At 38.4% G+C, this 22371-nt stretch overlaps 1 protein-coding gene across 1 annotated transcript in view; it reads right to left on the bottom strand.

Moving 5' to 3' along the window:
• The window catches only part of LOC149807409 (snaclec echicetin subunit beta-like), a 52765-nt gene extending 36386 nt beyond the window's left edge, over positions 1 to 16379 (bottom strand). Inside the window, exons 1-2 of the mRNA XM_089966479.1 lie at positions 16171 to 16379; positions 12265 to 12452 (exon numbers count right to left, since the gene is read on the bottom strand). Of these exons, the coding sequence (XP_089822605.1) occupies positions 12265 to 12452; positions 16171 to 16216 (234 nt within the window). The 5' untranslated portion in view covers positions 16217 to 16379. The remainder of the gene's footprint in view (positions 1 to 12264; positions 12453 to 16170) is intronic.
• Between the last annotated feature and the right edge of the window lie 5992 nt (positions 16380 to 22371).

Below are 22371 nucleotides of genomic sequence, written 5' to 3'. Positions count from 1 at the left end.
TGATGTCCACTCCTCCTTCGACAGAAGTGAAAAAGAAAGAAGGGAAACCAGAAGTGAAGAAAGAAAAGAAGACCAAAGCCATTCCATTAACACCTCCACCACTACCTTCGACTTCTACTCCCGTAGCCCATCGGACACGTAAATCCGTTTCCAAACCACCCTTTCGTCCCACCCAAAGTAGCATCCTCGAAGAGTGGGTGCCTTATTAAGAAACAAAAAAAATGGAGAAGGTGTTATCCAGCATTTATTACGATCCATCCCATCCTGCAGGTTACACAGGAGTTCAAAAATTGTATCGTGCTGCCAAAACTCGTCTGAAAAGTCTCCGTTTACCTCAAGTGCAACGATGGTTACAATAACAAGCTACTTACACTTTACACAAACCCATTCGACGCTTTCCAGAAGTCGCACCCGAGTGGAAGACATGGATCATCAATGGCAAGCCGATTTAGCCGATGTCTCTCATTTAGCCAGCTACAATCGTGGTTACACATATTTGTTTTGTGTCATCGACGTCTTTTCCAAATTTGCCTTGGTTGTGCCCTTGACTTCCAAATCGAGCCACGAGTTAGTGCGAGCCCTGCAACGGGTGTTGAAACAAAGCAGTCGTCACCTTCTTCGATGGCAAACGGACAAAGGTATCGAATTTCTGAACCAAGCTTTCCAAAAAGAATTAAAGAAACGTGACATTCATTTTTTTACCACCGAGAATCCTGAAACCAAAGCCAGCATCGTGGAACGTTTTCAACACACTTTGAAAGAACTCATGTGGAAATATTTTACGCATCACCACACTCTGAAGTACATCGACATCTTACCGCACCTGGTGCAAGCGTACAACTAATCTTACCATCGAAGCATTGGACGTGCCCCGCAAGAGGTGACTCCCGAGAACGAAGTGCTGGTGTCTGATCGCCTGTTTGGTACGTCCCCGACGAGGGCTGTCCCCAAGAAAAGTGGAGTGTTGGCCGTAGGAGATTGGGTACGCATTGGCAAAACCAAACGCACTTTCGACAAAGGTTACTTACCTAACTGGACTACCGATATGTTTCGGGTCACTGGACGAGTGCATGGCCGTCATACTGCCGTCTATAAATTGGAAGACATGAACGGAGAAGTGCTTAAAGGAACGTTTTACTTACCCGAGTTACAACGTGTCACCAAAAAAGAAGACGACGTGTACAACATCGAAAGTATTCTCGAACGCAGAACCCGTAAAGTGGGCAAACGACGTGTCAAAGAAGTCAAAGTACGCTGGAAAGGATATCCACCCAGTTTTGATTTTTGGATCGACGCTTCGCAAGTCATCGACTATAAAAAGAAGTGACCATCATGCCCTTTCACACAGACTCAGCTACGGCGACCACTCCTTCACCCAGTTCTTCTCTGCAAGATTTACAGAAGCAACCCGTGTGGGTGTGGTGTGGAGAACGTGTGCCTAAAACGCAAATCGTCTTTGTCTTGTGTCATCGGGGCAGCCATTGCCAATTTGAGTTTGCAACAAGGAGACAAACAATTGTGGACCATTTTTTTAAGCAATTGCATCGGTTACCTGCTTCCCAATCCCTCCCTGAAATTCTCTTCCTACGGGAACAACGGGAACCTTGTGTCCAGTGCCAGTGCCAGTCACCACTCCAACAAGAATAACAATCCCATTTTGGGTGGAGACACGCCTCTGACTTCCAGTAACCCCTCGGACAGCCACAGAACTCTGGAATTATGAACAGTAGCAACCAATTTTACTTAACCTTACCCAGTGACAGTTCCATGGAGGTGTTTCCCAAGAACACGTTGTGCTGTTACACGGTCAAATTACCTCAGACCATCCAATTAGATCAGGAAGCCCATTGGGAAATGGCTTTGGTAGAAATCATTCACCCGACCCAAGTCCTCAATGTCCTTCCCAATCAAAATTATTTTTCAGTGGAAGTTCATGACGAACCATTGCAAAAGTACTTGAATAGCCATGTCAAATATGATAACAAAACCTACGATGACAAAACTCAAAAGTGGTCCTATCACTTGTTGGTTCCTCCAGGCTATTATTTTAGTGGTCAACATTTAGTCAGCATCCTTACCTCCAGATTTAATGTCGTGTTCTTAAAGCTTTGGAAAGTGTCAGAAAAAGTGTCACCATGGAATACCACAAAACAGCTCGTCGCTTCCTGATGAAATTTGACGGGAGTAAAATTATGTCTTTTTTATTTTGTCCTGAATTGTTTGACATGTTGGGCGGGGACAAGGACATGAGAATGGCCATAATCAAGAAAAACGAATTACCAGTCATTTCCGACAACGATTCTTTTACCAAGTTATTTCGTTCCCCGATAGAACTGAACCAAGGACTGAATTTGATCTTTGTGTACTCCGATGTGGTGGAGTATAACGTGGTGGGACACACCTCCGTACCGTTACTGCGTGTCATTCCTTTCAAAGCGGATTCTGCCACGGCCACTGACGAGGAAGGTGGAAACACTTACCACGTCCACCGCGAATTTGTACATCCTCACTATTTGCCTGTCAGCAAGCCGTATTTGGACACGGTTAACATTGCTATAAAAGGAGAACTGGGACAAAATATTCCATTTACCAAAGGAAAAGTCACGGTGAAACTCCATTTTCAAAAACGGTTCTCTAACGAGTTGTAAGTCATGTATCCAGTGTACCGAGGGGTTGCTCGACAGCGAGGACACGGTTTAGGAGATATGTTAAAATCGGCTTTTCGTTCGGTGGCTCCGGTGTTGAAACCGATGGTGACACGCGGATTGCACGCATTGAAAGATGCGGCATTGACACACGGCAAAGAATTTCTCCAAAATGTCATCATCGACAAACAAAACCCAAAATAAGCTTTCTTGAGAGCAGGCAAAAATGTCTTGTTGCAAACGAGCAAAGACCTTTTGGGTCGACGAGAAACTCCTATAAATGCCCTGAACCCTACTGAGTCAGGCATTCCAACTTCCCTGACGAGACAGCAAGGACAAGGCAGAAAGAGAAGCAAAAAAACACCCTTTCACCACACTTCACACTTCTAAAGCTAGAAAGACAAAGAAAAGAAGAACCGTTCGAGACTGAGACGTTTTCGATTATTAAAGTATTGAGAAACCAAAAAACAAATTGATGCACCGAGAGTCTTGCGCCTGTTCCAAGTCGGAACTGGATCTGTTTGCCTTGACACCCACCATGATGACGATGCAAGAATCCCAATGGGTGGAATTTCATCCCGTCTCCTCTTTGACAGATTCAGCTCCCATCGAATTTGATATCAAAGGTCAGCCCGAAGATTACATCGATCTGAATAGCAGTTACCTGTATTTGAAAGTGAAAGTGATCAAAACGGACAACACCAATCCAGGAGGCGACGCAAGAGTAGCTCCTGTCAACAATTTCATGCATTCCTTGTTCAGCGAAGTGGACTTGTACTTGAATAACAAACTGGTCAGCAGCAGCATGGATACTTACCCTTATCGTGCCTACCTGGAAAATCTCTTGACGTACGGAAAAGAAGCCAAGAATACTCATCTGGATGCTTGCCTGGTATGGAAACCTGACACAACGGGTGATAACACGTTTAACGACACAGCCTTCACAGCAGATGACGATCCTCACAATGTGGGATTTAACACACGTGGAAATAAAATTCTGCAAGGACGTAGTTTAGAACTGATGGATCGTTTGTATTTGGACATGTGGTTACAAGAAAAGTATTTACTGAATGGGGTGGATATTCGCCTGAGACTGAATCGTAGCAGTACCGCTTTCCATTTGATGGCCCATGCTAACGAGTACAAAACCATCATCCAAAAAGCCAGGCTCTACGTGCGACGCGTGGAAGTGTTACCTAAAGTGGGAAACGACATCAGTCACACGTTGAGCAGAACGACCGACAAGTATCTGATACGAAACGTGGAAGTCAAAACGTTCACTATTCCTGCTGGACAGCGATCCATGATCGAAGATCATCTGTTCCAAGGCCAGTTACCCAAGCGTTTGATCATTGGTATCGTCAAGAATTCAGCCTTCAATGGAGTCCACAACGAAAATCCTTTCCTGTTTCATCATTACAACGTAGCCAAGATCGAAGTCAGTCACGATGGCAAGACACTGTGTACCCGACCCTTTGAACCTAAGTTTGGCGACAGGAATTACTTGAGGTCGTACTTGTCCCTGTACGAAGCCACCGGACAGTTAGGAACCAACACCAGTCACGGCATATCGTACGAGGATTATACAGGAGGCTACGGTTTGTGGGCTTTTGATTTCACTCCAGACCAAGGCAGCGACGAGGGACATTTCCACCCTATAAAATCCGGTCAGATTCGAGTGGAACTTGAGTTTACTAATTCTCTACCTGACACAGTGAACGTCCTCCTGTATGCAGAATTTGACAATACGATAGAAATCAACAGTTTGAGAGAAGTCATTCTAGACTATTAGAAGCTATGGAAGACTGTTATCCCTCTTTACCTAGTGGAGACACTTTGGACATGGAATGTGAGGAGACTGTGGAAGAAGAAGAAGAATCCCAAGACAAAGACGAAGAAGTTATCATGATGAAGTCAAGATGGCCTGAACAAGAAGCCCATTTAGTCTCCTGTTTTGCTACAGTCCTGGAAGAAAAAATGAAGGAATTGATCAAGGAAGATTGCTATGGATGTCACAACGATCACCCTAGTCAAATTCAACACGATAAATGTCTGATGTTGAGCCAAGAAGAAAAGTTGGACGAATATCTGGACAAAGCTTGGGGTCTCATCGAGATAGAACTCGTGTTGAATGAGTGGTATAAAGGCTTGGATAAACATTCTTCTCCTACATTAACGTCTCAGGAGTGCCGTCGCATCGAATCTCTATTTGACCAGAGTAAGAAGTCGGAGCTAAACGCCTTTTACTTGTCAGACATTTTCAAGCAAAAAGTCAGGATCGAATTGATCACTTATCATTACCTGTGAAGAAAAAAACCCACACAAAACATGGATACCTGGGAACTTTATTACCTTTTGAACCACAGTTCGTATACGGCTTCTTGGAATCCTGTCGTATGTACTAAAGATGAACTCCCTCATCGCAAACCTCAAGACCATCAAGCTTATGTGATCAACACGGACGACAGTCATCTCCCAGGAACCCACTGGGTAGCCGTCTACTTTCCTCAAGAAGGATGTGTGGAATATTTCGATTCGTATGGATTGCCTCCTTTGGAAGACGATATCATTGACTTTATGAGAAGAAATGCTCAGACCACCCGATTCAATAATGTGAAATTACAAGGCACAGATTCCTTGGTGTGGGGACAATATTGTGTGTATTTTCTGCATCATCGCAGCCTGGGATATTCCTTAAAACATTTAGTGACTCATTTTGATCCTAGTTCTTCTTCTAGAAACGATGTGAAAGTAGATCGATGGTTTTGTGACCATTATACTTATCTTTTGTCTCAAGCTAGGAAACGTAGTGTCCATCAATGGCCTAATGACTTCCAACAGTGGAAATCACAATTTCATTCACAACGTTGTCAACCCTGTCCAAAATAGAGTGTTATTGGAGAAAAAATGTTTGTTATTGAAAAAAATGTTTGATGTTAAAATGTTATGGTTACTTGTTAGTGTTAAGTGATTTTGAATAAAAAATGTTGTGTTTTGAAAACATATTTGATGTTAAAATGTTATGGTTACTTGTTCGTGTTAAGTGATTTTGAATAAAAAATGTTGTGTTTTGAAAAAATGTCTTTGTGGTTTGTTTTGCTATAGGTATCCTGATTCATGCTCTTTAACTTCTCTCTATCCCTCCCATGACACTCATTGAACGTTCCGACTCGAAAACCGTGTAAGGATGTTTTCCTTCACGTCCGCGCTTTGACCATAAAACCTGGGTAGTCTCCAGTCTAACCATCCATTAACGACTCATCCTCCTACGAAGATGTGCTCCAGACTAGCTAAGCTAAACGAAGCCTACGTGAATTTGCATAGGGTCAGACACATTCTGATACCGAAGCCAGAAGAGATAGAGAATGTGAGAATGTTAAAAGTCATTGAAGACCTGATAGAAGAGCTCTTCAGAGAAGAAATTAACAGGGAGTAAGAAGAATGGACAGAGAAGTACAGACTTCAGAAACAGCAGAGAGCGCAGCAACAGCAACAACAACAGCAGCAGCAACCTGAACCTGACAGAGGCTTTGTCGACTGTCGTATCGATACCAAAGAGTTCTTCTTCTCTTTCCGAAGAAGCAGACCTTATCCTGGGAGAAAGCCTATCGTCAGCGGAGGCCGCAATCTTAGAACCTAAAAGATTGCCATAGCTTCAAGTTCACACATAAAAAACAGCCCTTTTCAGGGCTACCCCAACCTCTAGAAAAGAAATAATTATGAATTTGCCAATGTGTAAATGTAGAGTAGTATAAATATAAAGAATCACTCTTTTCTGGTGTGATTGTATAAGTGTGTGTGTGTGTGTGTGTGTGTGTGTGATTGTAAACGCTCACGTACGTTTGTGTGGATAGTAGATTATAATAATTTTTTTTTTTGAAGTGTGGGGATAGTAGATTTGGGTTTGATTTGACTGATTTATGTATGTGGATAGTATATTATTTCTTTAAGTCATTAATGAAAATTTTTAAATTAGTAATGGGTAGTAAAAAAGTGAGTGAGTGTTTCTTTTAGGTCCGAGCATTTTAGACCATAATGTAGGTAATATAAGTTTTGGGTTTTAGGGGATGTTTTCCTTCACGTCCGCGCTTTTCCTATAAATAAGAAACTAGTCGTCAGTCGGGCTACCCATCGTTGACTCGTTAACAACAAGAAAGATTGGAGGTTTAGATGTGTCTGCGGTGCCATGCCGCGGAGGTGTAACCATTAACCAGGTTGTTGTTGTTGTTGTTGTTGTTGTTTAACGCCATTTTTCAGCACACGATAGGCTATACATGGCGGCCAGTATTAACGGTGGAGGAAGAACCTGGGAAATCCCCGGAAAGAACAACCGACCCTCGAGAAGCTACTGGCAAGCTTTCTCACATACCCACATCAGCCGAATCCGAGACTCGAACCCACGCAGACAGAGGTGAGATGGCAGTGATCCGTAACGGAGAGCGCTTTAGACCACTCAGCCACTCGCGGCCCCCATTAACCAGGTGCCCTGGAGTTTAAAAAAACAGCCCTTTTCAGGGCTACCTATACTCTAGAAAAGAAATAGTAATAGATTTGCCAATGTGTGTATGTGGAGTAGTGTGAATATAAACACTCACTCCTTTCCTAGTGTGAGTGTATGTCTTTGTGTTTGTAAGCGCTCACGTACGTTTGTGTGGATAGTAGATTATTGGGTTTTGTAAGTGTTAAAGTAAGTTTGTGTGGATAGTAGATTATGGATATGTTTTTGTTGCTTGGCATGTGTGGATAGCATAGTTAGGGTTTGATTTGGCTGCTTTGCGTGTGTGTGTGTGTGTGTGTGTGTGTGTGTGTGTGATTGTAAGCGCTCACGTACGTTTGTGTGGATAGTAGATAATATGAGACGAGAAAAGTAGGGGATGTTTTCCTTCACGTCCGCGCTTTTCCTATAAGAACGGAATAACGGAAAGAAGAACATGGCAACAGTGACAAGTTTATTTAACTATTTGAGACATAGCTATTTTTGGATCATGGATGGGACTTATGTAGTAGAAAGATTGAATAAGGAAGGACGATTTGAAGGTAGCCTGAACAATGTGAAGAGTCTTGGAGTAGCAAAAGACCTAATAGGGGGAATGATTGAGGAAGAAGTAGAAAGAATCAGAGGATTCATTGACCCACCTTACGTGAGAGTAGGTCGTTTAAAGGAAGCCATGGATTATGTCATAGAAGTCAGGAGCTTCCTAGAAAATAGCTTTTATTGGACTAACTGGTGGTACGTAAAGTGGGGTTTTAACCAGTTGATAAAAGCAGAAGAACTAATTAGAGAGGTAATGAAAGTAGAAGCGATGAAGATAAAAGAAAAATGGAGTAAACAGAGAAAGGAAGAAGAGAATAAGAAGAAGAAATTAGAATTTGAAAGATTGAATAACAACTGGATGAAGATCCAACAGAAATTCAGAGCGATGGGTCATCCTGACTGGATGACAGAGACTGAAAAGAGGAAGAAGAAAGGAATTTTGGAAAAGATAAGGGGATGGTGGAAAAAATGGAGGAAATAGAAGCAGAAGAAGAAGAAACCCAAAGGCCCTTTTGAGGGTTCCTTCATATGCCTCAAAAAGACCTTGACTTTCATGCCTACCCCTTTTTTTATTATTATTTTTTTTTAAATAGAGACCCCTCCCTGTTTAAATTTTCCATGTTCAATTTCCATAGACCCATAAGGTCGGGACCTTGTTAAAATAGGGTCCCGACCGTGTTCCATTCCCCCCTTGTCCCTATAATGCCTATGATGTTTGTCATGTTTGTCTAGTTATAGGAACAATGGGAAAAACTAATGTTCTTTTCCCATGTTAAATTCCCCTTGTCCCTATAATGCCGATGCCTTATAGGAAAATTTCTCAGGGACTATGGAAAACTAATGTTATTTGCCTAATGTTAACTTATATAGTCCCTATATTCCATATGCACTTTTTCCATAGTACTTGCCCTAGTCCCTGAACCATCCCCATACACTACTTACCTGTCTATATGTCGTTTTTTTTTTAAATTGCAGGTTATATCGCAAGATTTTTGGAGGAATATGCATATATTAGTTGCTATTAAATTACATGAAATCTGCAAGGGTTCCTTTCACACTGAAGTAAATATGTCGAGGTTCAAGCATAAAATAATTGCAGTCTTTTCATTGTCGTTATTCGAAATCATTTTCGGTAGTTTGAGAATTTACAGCTATATAATTATTTAACATATCTGGTGCAGGTAGAGAAATGGAAATGACCAGTTCTTCGGCCATATAAAAAAAAAATTAAAAATAATAATATAATGTACATCGTATATGGCATATGTTCAGAGACAATGATAAATAAAAATGAGCTATACAATGCGAGACTTTATCTGGTGATTTGCTTTATGACCGAAAGAAAGAAAGAAAGAAATACAATAGGTTTGGAACTTGAGGAAGGAGGCGTTATGTTCACTTGATATTAACCCTGTGGATTGTTTATACATTGTTGAATGTGATGACGATTTTGTATCCACTACCTTTCAAAGCAGAAGAAAACTCCAACATGAAGCAAACTTTCTAAAATCTGTCTTGTGCAGCTTTGAGTAGGATGTCATTGCTTATTTAATAGCAATGGTAATTGTCAATACTATAGAGTGGAAAAGAAGGACAAATCGTGTAAGCCAAGTAGTAAACTAGCTCGTCAACACTGTAGATTAAATTAAATTTTTACTGTCAAATTTGCGATACACTCACACGCTTTTCTGACTTTGGAGTGAATCATAGCTTAGTGGCTTCGAAACATTTTCTCTTCAATAAATATGAATGTGAGTACTTATTTCAAGAAAAGTAAAACAATGTAAAAAAATACATCTTGAATAAATTACAAGACTTTGAAGACTGATTTTGAGAGAAAAGAAGCGGACATAAAATAACGTCTGCTAGTAATCAGGATGTTTTACAATATTAGCAACTGTTAGGAATAAAGCAAATAAATACGTCTATTGATAACATCAGTATATGATATATAAATTTACCTATACCATCAACATGATCTGTATGACGTGTAACAGATTGTCTGTAAATCGCAGATGTATGTATAATTTCTGTGGAAATAACCAGTGATATGATGGGTTAGTCACCTGATGAATTCGTGATCATCCTCAAGAAGATAGGGCTTTACGATGTGGACATAGACACAATGGCCATGAAGTTGGAAAAGGGTTTTGATGAGCCCGCCTCTGAGATCATTACATTGATGACCGTGCGCAAAAATGGTGGCAGCGATTTCTGTTCATATGCCTTGATTGCTGGGAAACTAAAATATTCAGAAAGGCTAGCACCTGCTATATAGGCTGCACCTTTGCTAAACGTTGTACCCAAAGTTAGCGATATCATTTTTTTTATACCTAAAGGTTATTCGTGAGATACTAAGTAAAATAAATTAAAATGACGACTTCTGTCCTTAATGCGCAAATACTAAAACATGTGATAAATAAATGACAACCTCTTTTATTAGTAGTACAGCCCGAAACAAATTAAGGAGACACATAATTGAAACATAAGGAAATGGCTTAGAGATGCGTCCAAAATAAATGTAAACGGTTACTGATTTTACGACGGCAACAATCAAGGTTTGATTTAATTTTTCAATGATATTAAATCATTTTTAAAGAAAAAAATCACCCCAAAATTCGGCAATTAGTTCTGTGAAGGCTCAATTATACTTATGAAACCAACGTTTAAATTACATTTTGCATTTTAAACTTTGCGCAGGAAACGCGCAGAAGTACAAAAGGATGTTGGAAAGGATATAATATTTAACATTGGACATATATAAATATCACTACTTAAGAGAAATACACATTATAAAACACTATAGGAATAGGTTAAGAACAACAGGTTTGTATCAATGTAACAACATAAAGCTACGAAATGTTTATTTTATGCTGTTGACTCTTTGCTAAACACTCCAAGTAATCACATAGATGGTCATTAAAATACGATTTAGATATATATATACAGTTGTTGGTTTCATTTATGTCTGGTAAAATTAAAGGACATTAAAACTTTAAAAATGAATTTGATGTATCCGTAAATGTTTATAAAATAATGAAAGGAAGAGACAGCAATGCTATGTCGTAGGTGCCTTGAAATGGATGCACACCTCGCTTATAGAGAAGAAGCCAAAGCACGAACACAGAGTGTAACGCAGCCGATAGGAACTACATCACGCCGGTTAGAATAACTTAGATGTATCGAGAAAAAATCTGACATTTCAATGTTGTATTATTCAAAACAACAAAGATGCGAGGAACTACTACATTACAATTTTACATATTTCAAGATTAATGTCATCGCAGAATAGACATAAACATATCTGAAAGAAAATATTTTAATTTAGTTCCATTGACCATAAAATGTATCAGATCATGTACATAATTCGAGAGAGATCTTTGCTTTAGAAGCTCTGCTGCAAAATTCAACAAGCATCAACATCTATTAAAACGTTCCGTATGTCATTTGTCGTGAGTTTGTTTTGACAGTATCACAGTAAACAAACACAAATTATAACCGTGCCTGAGACAACTTGTACCAGATGTGTAATCATGCCAAATTCAACGTGTGTCGATGTGTACAATCAACTATCATGCCAGAACTAAAGTTTGCCCGAGATGCGCTTTCAGTATACAGTCCTTATTCTTGCCTGGTACAATCTGTCATATCCTAAACAATCAAAATAGCTTGCACATTCCATCGGGTGTTCGCTGTGCTTCAATTCAATCCAGAAGATATATAAATAATCTCCACATGACTAGATTGTATTCAAGTATTATATCAATCGTAAAGTCTTCAAGCAAGCGTAGAAAGATTTATATAATACCCAGTGGCGTCACTCGGGTTGGTGTCACCCAGTGCGGTAGCTCATGGTGTCACCCCCATGGTCCTCCTTCCGTAACAGACCATACAGAATCCTTAGTAATGTCATTTTGGTGTCACCCCCTCTGGTGGTGTCACCCGGTGCAGTCCGCACCCCCCGCATCCCCCTAGCGACGCCACTGCTGTGCCTGCTAGTCATGTATTTAACTATGATTGGTTATCCGCTTATGTGTGCTCTGTAAAATTTACAATTTTTCATTTTGGTGTCACCCCTCTGAGATGGTGTCACCCGGTGCGGTCCGCACCCCCCCGCACCCCACCAGCGACGCCACTGATAATACCGAAAAATGCAGAAACTTTGGTGTTCACAACTTAAGATAACATGTCGTCGATACTCTTTAGCTTCATAACTGGCAGGTTACTATTTCATCATGCTTTAAAATATTGCTGTTAACATTTATCGCAGATAAAATAGGCCGTAACTTCTGAATGATGTTTACAGTGTGACTTTAATAAATCATTAAGTGATTTGTAGTACCCAAAATACATACTACTAGAATGTCAGCACTGTACCAAACATATAACTATATAATGATATAAAAATACTATCAATGATTTGTGTGCAGGGTCCTTTATCATATATATGCAAAGATTATATTGCACGAATTCACATATTTAACGCGTTCCTTTTAAACATTTATAACATTCAATTCTTTTATTTCATTTTCTTTCTTTAATATAAAGAAGTTTTGTGTCTGGTGCCAATTACTAATTCTCTACCTTCTTTAGGTTGTCTGTGACGAAATCAAACTCTGCTTTTTGCCACAGTGTGACAAGCGTCGCACCCTTCGTCATGCAGATTCCTTTTGCAGTGTCAAAGTGAACCTCATTCTGTCCAGTTGTATGGAACTGATAGCAGTAGTTGTTGAAATGAGTCCAGCTATCCAGGCAGCCTTCTGTAGTCAGTCCTAATGAATAGAATAGAATAGAATAGGATAGGTTAGAACTGAATAGACAGATCGGGGCGGAGTACAACGGAAAACAACATAACGAGACGGTCTAGGATCGAATAGAATAAGGTAAAACAGAATGAACAGAACAGATTAAAAAGCTTTTCTGGAATTCCTGTATTTGTAAGATCATGTTCTCTAGTGTAGAACACCAATGCAGAATAACTCTATCCTCCCTTGCGCAAGACCATTTTCAAGACTCGTGGACTATTTTGGCTTACTACTGCGAGCATAGTGCACACAAAGTAACAAAAACTGATCGATTTATATCATCATTTGAACATTTTTTAACAATAATCAAGACAAATCTCAATTGCAACACATGTTCATACTAAAATAAAACAAGCTGTTTGATGGAAATATTGTTACTTTATTGAACATTGTCGTGTCTGGTTCGAGTTTTCTTTCCAACCTCGACTCACATGCATTGGGTCGTTTCTTCCTCGCCAAATAGCTTCTCTTTTATTGTTAAACCAAACTATTAACTTAATCTGTTTAGACCATTTTACTCTTTTCCTCACATTACACATGTATTTTAGTTCAGCCTTCTGCTGTTTTTGTTGCCCTTAATTCACACTATTTGCATGATTTCGTCAATATTTACTATACCACTATAGTTTGTATAGTCTTTATTATGGTAACAGGCACTATTTGCACACACACACAAAAAAAAAATATCAAAACAACTGCATTGGACATTCATTTTAATTTAAGTCACTGGGTTCCTTTCATACCATAATGGGTACTGGTAATTACGGGCACATAAGAATAAATCTCTAATGTGGGATGAAATGACCTCAAGAACCCTTGATGAGGTGTACTATGTTGGAGAAAAAGAAATGATGGCAATATTTCTAAAGACGGTTCAGTCCGTATTGGGCTAGTTCAATCAAAAGGAAGCCTAGAAGAAAATCTTGATTGTAATTCGTGGCCATTAAAAACTATATCTGAACTACTTTCATTCACATGGAAACATATGAGGGCGGAATGAGACAATATCAAAATCAGAACAATCTCAGCCGTCGTTTTGATGAGTGTCCCTGCAACTAATTCCAAGGCTATTTCGCGATATGACGGAAATGGCTGAGCGATGTTCCGACCAGTGTGTAATTCTACTCTACTCTCATGGACAGCAAAGAAAGGGGTGATGTAAGTACAAATTCCCACTGAATTATAAGGATAACTGACCTTGACTGAAATCGATAACCATTCTCACAGGAGATGCTATGCTCCTTAACTAGCTGTCGTCCTTAGAAAACATCCGGCATACATGTATTAAATACTGGCGTTGCCCAGAGGAAAACAAAACAAAACAAAAAATCCTACTAAAAGCATACACGTATGCATCTATATCTTGTCATCGTAAAAGTTTGTCATTTTTCCTATCCTTCTCGCCATTTAAACACAGTAGTCAGCACAGAGTATATCCCGTACAAGTTTTCTTTGCATCGTTATTTTGTTTTAATATAAAAATTTTTTTTTATATAAATGCTGGTAACACAATACGGCCATAAACAACCTAATTATAGTGAAATTTCTGCAATGCTGATAAGGAAAGGCGTATTGTTTTTCTACTTTTGAGAGATTACGGGTCAAAAACAGATGAAATTTCATACGCATGCAGATGATCTGGGTGGATTTTCATGGTGTTTATTTTTTTTAAATCGCAGTTAGAGCAGGCAAAGTTAAAGTCCTGTTTTATTCGGTGAAACATTACTTAGTCTAGTATTATTTTTTGTTAGTCAACAGTTTCAGTGTAGATATTTTTTTGTGGCGGTGAATTTTACGTGGCATGCACAGGGCTCGTATTGTTGCTTACAATCGACCTGTCATACATGTACTATATAATAAATACGAGGGAGGACACTTCTCTCCTTGGTCGCGCGACCTATTTAAGAATAAACGTTAATATTTCAAGCTACGCTTTGCGTTGCTTAATAAATTTCGTACCGATATTTAGCTCAGGTATTCGACTGTATCCCTATCAAAAGTTAGACTTATTATCATACATTTAAGGAATGCCAAATCATTTTCCCACGCTACCACTCGACATGGCCCTGATCGCGCCCGCTTAATATGCAAGAACAACGCTCAGAATGGAATACTATCTTCTCATTGGCCAAATGAAAATAAGTTATAAATAAATACAGGACGTCATTTTCTTTTAACCAATGAGAGGACAGTATTCGATTCAACGGGATCTCACTTGAATATTAAGCGGGCGTGATGGTTGACTCAGAACAATATTGGTATTTTTAAGGGTAAACTTTCTAAGTATGGTAATTATTTATTGTCATACATTTCATAACATGCCCAAGACAGCAGTTTCAGCTGCATACAGCAATAGAATTAGCATCCACAGGAAACACTTCTTATCATCTACTACATAAGAAACATTCATGGCAGTAAAGTACGTTATCACTGTGTGTGTGTGTGTGTGTGTGTCAAAGAGAGAGAGAGGGAGAGAGAGAGAGATTGTTAAAGTGACCTTAACAATTTTTCAGTAATACGATTTCTGCAATGTGGCAGTTTATAGTGATGTCTAGCACTGGGGCATCATGCCGCAGACATGTAGCGTCATGTCCAACCGAGTTATATTATCCTGACACCAGGCCGACCAGTCTAACACTAATCTCATGATGCTGAAAGCCAAGCGAGGCAGCTGCTAGTACTATTTTTATAAGTCTTTGGTATGACTCAGTTGGGGTTCGAACCCGCGACTTCCCGCATCCGAGGCAAACGTTCAAACCACTTGAGCTACCGCAGCGGTCACGTTATCACTAACCAGACAAAACGTTATTATATAACTGATTTACCATTGTCCTGGCCAAGGAAATGACTCAGCATTAAGTCTTTATACTTCTTTGGCATATACTTATTAAGCTACAATAGTGTATTTGGGGTGAACATTTTTTTCATATAATTTTTTTAAGGGGAGTGGGTGGTGGGGGTGTAGGGTAAGTTCCTCATCTTATAGTGATTTTGGGTGGGTATTTCTGGAGTGAAAACGTTTGGCATCTGACAAAAGTCTATGCAGAAACAAATTGTGAATGTACTCTTCCCTTCCATGCCTATTCATCTGTCAAATAATATTCCCCAATTCCCTTCTTTCAGTTACGCAGAATTTCTTCAAATGTTTCAATAACAATGGACGATAATAAGTAATTGGTGCAGAAATCTCCAAAATTCAGAATATTTCCACGCGAGATAGTGCCACGAAAACAAACAGCACATGCAATGAAAATGGGGGCATTTGTATTTACGGTAATACATATTTTTTACAAATTACCTTTCATATAACTAACCTTTATAAATGAAGAATCAGGCAAATATAAAGGGAGCTTTATGTATCCACTGATTCATTTGTTTTGTCCACAATCGACATGCGTATAATAATTGAAAACAAAATGTGTGGAGAATTTGTCCTGAGTTCACAATCTATGTTTCTCAGATGTTATTTTTTGAGATATACAGTTCCCCGTCTAGTAAGAACTATCTAAATTTTGATAAAAATTGAAAATCAGAAAAAATGTGTGTTCTGAAAAGGATGATCTGAACCTTGCTCCGAAAATATATATCTGATCCTTATCGCACAATCTTACAATTGTATCTACCTACCTCCTATCTATCTTTTCTTCGTAGGGCTATGTGAACAAAGGACGAAAATTGCACTTACCTGTTGTCTGTATAAATCCTAAGATCCCAAGTAAAACTGCTTCCATTTTTAAGTAAATAATACATGCACGTGATGATATTAAGATGGATGTTATTACTGAGGCAGCTTGTCTTTCTTCTGTCTCTCAACGGTCATCACATCCTATTGATTTAAGGATCTCTTATCCGTTGGTTTTGGAAGAACTTTTAGGTAGAGTTCTCACTGCTTGACGAGACGCCAAGTTGTGTTCCTATAGTGTGCGCTAAAGCTCTAAGGATACACTAAAGATTTCGATGAAATTACCGTATGCATCCGTATGTTTTCATGATTAGATGATCGACATGCTGATTTGCCGGTGTAAGGAAAACTTTCAGGTATGGCAAAAATCTAGTAAACTAAAACTATATACTTTCTCAAGAAATATACGCAAAGGGAGAGATTGTCTCAATATTGATGACTTTTTTCCCGAAAGCGCGCAAGCTGGACAATAACATTCAACCAAGAAAAAAAAGATATTCGTTAAATCGAGAATATCGTCCAGACTTTTCAGTCATTCCCTCCACTAGTTTGAAAGTGTGTGGTAAAAAAAAAGAGGGAAAAGCTAACAATTAAGCTAATTGAGCCTGGTGTCGCGCGGAAATAATACCATTCTCGCTCGAGCGTATCTTTTACCTCTGCTCTTTTGAAGGAAAACCTTATTTTTCTGCAGCAGCATGTTTCCATGTTGTGTCAGTTCAGCAGCGTTAGCTTTTGCATACATGCATATCACTTGTTCGGATTGGTCGTGGGCATTGAAAATCACGCTCTCCTGCCCACCCCACTCTGAACCACGCTGTACACAACAGGTAAGCGGCAAGTGTCGCCTTGATTTTTTAAAATACTTTTTTCTCGTGTTAAGTCAGCAACCTTTCGAGTCATCCAAACATTCCGCACATTTCTTCAAGAGTCACGAGTCAAGAAAGGTAATTAAGTTACAGGGTTTTGGAAGACGCTTAATTATATAATCCTGCAATCCAGATGGGATGAAATAAATATAAATAGTACTTAGAATAGCTATACAATATTATTCTTACTTTAAGAATGTTGATGAAATGCAAGAGGTCTGAGATGAATGATGCCAATGTCGTAAATCACTAGAAGACTCTGATTGCTCGGACAATTTAGTATGTTTTAAGCTAAAATGATTCTTAATATTTTTTAAGTTATTTATAACGCGTCAAAATCTTTTTTGTTTTTGAAAATAATATTTTGTGCATAATCTAAAGAACCAACAGTGATCACCCATCGAGCTGCAAACTAAACCTAATCTGAAAATATTTTCTATAAAAATCAAACATGAGACATACGTATTAAATTTATAAATATCACATTGTTCTGAAAGGTTACATGTTTTTCCTCTTTAATTTTGAACATTTAGTTACGTTAAAAAGAATATGGCACAATTACTCTCATCAGCTTTAGCGACATCCATTAAAGAAAATGAAAATCAAGCATCTGTGTTTGACAATTATGAAGAACCCTATCTACCGCTGCTCTTAAGGTAATGGCAATTAGATCCCCTCCATCCAGTTTTATGTGACGTGTGTCGAGAACAGGCAAACATGCTCGCTGACACCACAAACATTAGTCTTGTACGCAAAAAAAGAGAAAATCACAAAGGCAGCTAAGTCATCTGAAGAAAAGCCTGTACGTTGTTTGATTTGCTACAGAGTACATCTTTTGATTTGCTACAGAGTACATCTTTTCAATGCCATTTTTCAGCGCATGATAGGCTGTACATGGCGGCCAGTAGGCTACAACTGGTGGACGAAAAAGCCGGGAAAATACACAGATGATCGCATCGTTGCTTGCAATTTAACTGTCAGTCATATATATGGTATAAAATGATACAAGGGAGGACACTTCTCATCTTTCACGTGACATGTTTAAGAATCAACGCTGATAATTCAAGCTACATTTCGCATAGCGTAAAAAAATTGGCTTCGGTGTTTAGATCAGGCATTCGACTGTGTATGCCTGTCCAAAGTTCGGCTTATTATCATAGGATATACCAGACCATTTTCCCATGCTACTGCTTGACATGTCCATGATCGCGCTCGCTTAATATGCAACATCAAAGCGCTGAATGGAATACTGCCTTCTCATTGACCAACTAAAATTAAGTGATAAATAAATGCAGGACGTTTTTTTATTTTAACCAATGAGAGGACAGTATTTCATTCAGCGGGAGTTCACTTGCATATTTTCACAGACCCATGGAATGCGACTGGCAAGTTTTCTCACATGCCCATATACGCTGAGCCTGAGGCTGAGACAGAAGTGAGATGACATTGTTCATTAAAGGCGTGTCCACTCAGCCGCCCGGGGCCTAGAGGGAACCTGAGATGACGTCTTTAGGATGTAGGAAACAAAGCAGCCAGTTCACTAAAACTAATATGTTCACCTCAAGCTGCGATTTTAGACCATTTTACACGTGATACTTTCTGCAACTGCTTAGTTTTCTTTCGTGAGAGGTATAGACTGAAAATACGCTTTGCAGTTCTTTGATTTTACATGGAAGAGCTAATTTATTTTAAAAGAAAGGAATGTAATTTCTCTTACGAAATTTTCAACTCTTGCTGAGAGAGAGAGAGAGAGAGCAGATTCATATTCGATAACCCTATCTACACCTTGGCGGATCGAACAGCTATATTGGTGCTTTGTCCTAGCGACATCTATTGGATTTCATGTGTTGCCACCCTTAGTATGTAATGCCAACTAACTAATAACGTGGTGCATTGTACATCCTCCGAAAACAGTGGTTGCAATTGTCCTAAAAGGAATTCTTTGTAAGTTTAACATCGAACGTATGACTATGTGCCAGAGGGAAGCCATTACAGGTATATATGAGTGAAAGGTGTTTGTGCAAACACAGACCGACACTGTAAAATCGCTTATTTATCAGTCCATTCAAGTTGTGTGCTCAATGTTCAAATTTGAACTACTTAACTTTGATTGGATGCGTTGGCTTGCCGACGTATCCAATGAAATTCACAGACCGGAGGAACATAAATATATATATGCTCGATATGCCAAGGTGTAGGCAGGGTTATCGGAACCTTGGATAGCGAAGATTGAGCAGATAGTGCTATACCTTGATCATACAGGAGAATGCGTGATAATATGAAGTGAAATTACATCCGCTCAGTCTGGTGTATGCTGTAACTATCTGTATTAACTATGCCTCGATTTCTGACAGACGAGTGTATATTAGATGAAAGTTAACTACTGGGTCTCCAACAACAGTGTCTGCCACTCACGAATGCGCATATCCACGACGATGTTCAATCTTTTATCTGGAATGTAAGGCCGATAAAATCAGCACCAAACCTGACCGGAGACAGCCTAAACCCCAGTCTACATCAATACGTATTTGTGACTTGTCTTTCGAACTACGCGGATGCGAGCTTAGTGGAGAGAGTATAGGGGTTTGATCGTGGAAAGGCGATTGGTGCCATAGCCCATGGACCTTCCTTGAATCAAAACGAGGAGACAAATTGCAAATTATCAAGCCTGTATTTTAATATTCTTTCTCCATACATAATGGCACTGTCAGACACAATTAAAAGAATTACTGTGACCGTCAATTCTAGAGACCTAGTAGGGCCCTAATGATTTTATAGGGGAAGATTAAAAAATATATAGTGTACAATTTCTGAACAGTATGATACAACGCTTGGTTTCTTTCATATAAGTTAGAATCATATTAAATAAACGTGAATTTGTATTCTCAGACAAATCAGATGCCCTATGTGTGGTCAATGGTAGTGAAAATTGATCAAGTCTTTGAAAAATGTTACAAGTGTATACATAGCTGGTTTTTTCATACTTACTGCCTTTCTTTCAGAAGACCTTGTAGTACTTGCATATCGCACACAACTAATAAGTAAGCATGAGGTGGAAAGATGCCACAGCAATCACGACTTGGCTTCAATCTTGACATATACGGCAATTTATCAATATCTAGAGAGTTACAACAAAAAAAAAACTTGAGGGCGAACTACGACAGCAAATCAATGGATGTAATTCACTGGATATAAACAAAAGTTATCGTAATCCAATAAAAACATCAATCAATGCTGACAAAACGAGCCCCCGACATAGGGCGAGACAAGCCAAGCATCGTTTGGATCAATCGAGACATTGCTTAACAGAACTTGCGATGGAAATACTTGGCTAAGATTGATTCTGCACCACTTGAAGTTTTCACATCATCAAATGCTTTGTACCTGAAGCCGGAATCTTCTCATGATGCAACAACGCTCTCGTTGCAGCTGTACTTCATCATTTGTCTCATGGAAACATCGCGTTAGGTACGAATAGCACAACTAGCACCGAAATACATTTAATAACTGTACAATATCCTTTTGAATTTTATTCCCATTACAAAAATATTTTTTAAATGCGATGATTAAAGCAGAACAATTATTTTTTTGCGACCTAAACTACTTTCTGCATCATCAGTGCTCAGTTAGCGTCGCTGCTATCTGGCGATTTACTATCTAATTTGAGATTTTGTCCTGACGCAACCAACTCGGAGGTCACGTCTGCAAGTTAAGGGACACAAGTTAGTTCCAAACACAGAGTCCCATTATTTGTTTATATTTATGACTTGCAAATTTATATTTATGACTTGCAAAGGTCAGCCTAATAGGTCTTGATTGTAATTTAAAGAAAGCACGATTCTTTGGAGAAGAAACTTGCAAATAATGCAAATATTAGATATTGTGAAGATACCTCCTTTACATTAATAATTAAAGCTTATTGTGTGGAATTTCATCAACTTACATGATGCTGTAATTAAGGTAGTATTCCGATGGGTTTGCAAAATTTGAAAATCGTCTTGTCTTAAAGGAAAGAGTACAAATCTATATTACCTGAATTTCGGTACGATACATATTGGAGGGGCAAATTTGTATGTCCGACCGACAGGACTGACCAACACACACACACACACACACACACACACACACACACACACACACACACACATATATATATATATATATATATATATATATATATATATATATATATATATATATATATATATATATATATATATATATATATATATATATATATTGTTACGTATATCTGATTTAATTCATATTTATTTTAACTTGATTGTTGTCAGTTTTAAATCTTTTATTCTATTATACGCTATTATAATGTAAATGTATTCACTAGAGATGATACTTTTTCAGAAACTTGTTTTACCTTGACTGTGAGTTTATAAACACCCGGTGTTGATCTAAATTCTGACCTTGTTTCAGAAATTGTAGCTACCTTCGTAAACAAGTTCTATTTTATTTTAAAATGATTGGTTGTTCCTAAGGTCATGATGGCACTACATGATTTAAGATGTAAACAAATTTATTTTTCTTTTTTTCTTGGAGTAAAATGATTGGTTGTCATCATCGTCATTTTTGGTGTATACACGATCACGTGCCCCCCCCCCTTCGATTTCGCAATTCCGGTTTTTCCGTTACGCGCATTTGTTAGTTTTAATAGAGATTTCTCCGATTTGTTCTTCTTATACTGATGTCAAGTTATTTTGTTGTAGCTAGATTTTAAGTTATAATTTTCTTCAGATCAGTTGGATTTCAAAAGTATTAATTTTATTTTTCTGGAATTATTTTGAGGATTGCTCACAGAGAAATTTTGGAAAGACATTGCTTACAAGTTTAATTTGGATTTCCAACACCGGAGTGCCATTATTTGTATTTCTACAAGGAACTGTATATACGCACAGTACTGACTACAGCATACATCATCGTCATCCATCTTGGATTTTCCATCAGGATTCGAACTTGAAATTATCAGAACATTTATTACAAGGACTTTTGCAATTTAATTCGTGGATTATTCTTAGATTATTTTTGGAATTGGGTGATTCTTGAAACCGTAAGTTCTTCTCCTTTTTTCATTTTTACCAAAAATTTCCGGAAAAAAATTATTCGTTAAATTTTAAAAAGCATGTCGTTTTCACACTTTCTGTGTTACTATTTATTCGAGCCTAATCACGTAACTATATATATATATATATATATATATATATATATATATATATATATATATATATATATATATATATATATATATGACGCGCGACAGGACCAATCAATAATATTTAGCAAACAATATTTTCTTTAATTTCATTATTTAGAGTTCAAACTGTTT

The sequence above is a fragment of the Sinohyriopsis cumingii genome, chromosome 1, assembly GCF_028554795.1.
Source record: "Sinohyriopsis cumingii isolate HCF-2022 chromosome 1, ASM2855479v2, whole genome shotgun sequence".
Taxonomy (NCBI): Eukaryota; Metazoa; Mollusca; class Bivalvia; order Unionida; family Unionidae; genus Sinohyriopsis; species Sinohyriopsis cumingii.
The sequence above is the reverse complement of the archived record's forward strand: the minus strand, read 5'-3'. Positions and strand labels throughout refer to the sequence as shown.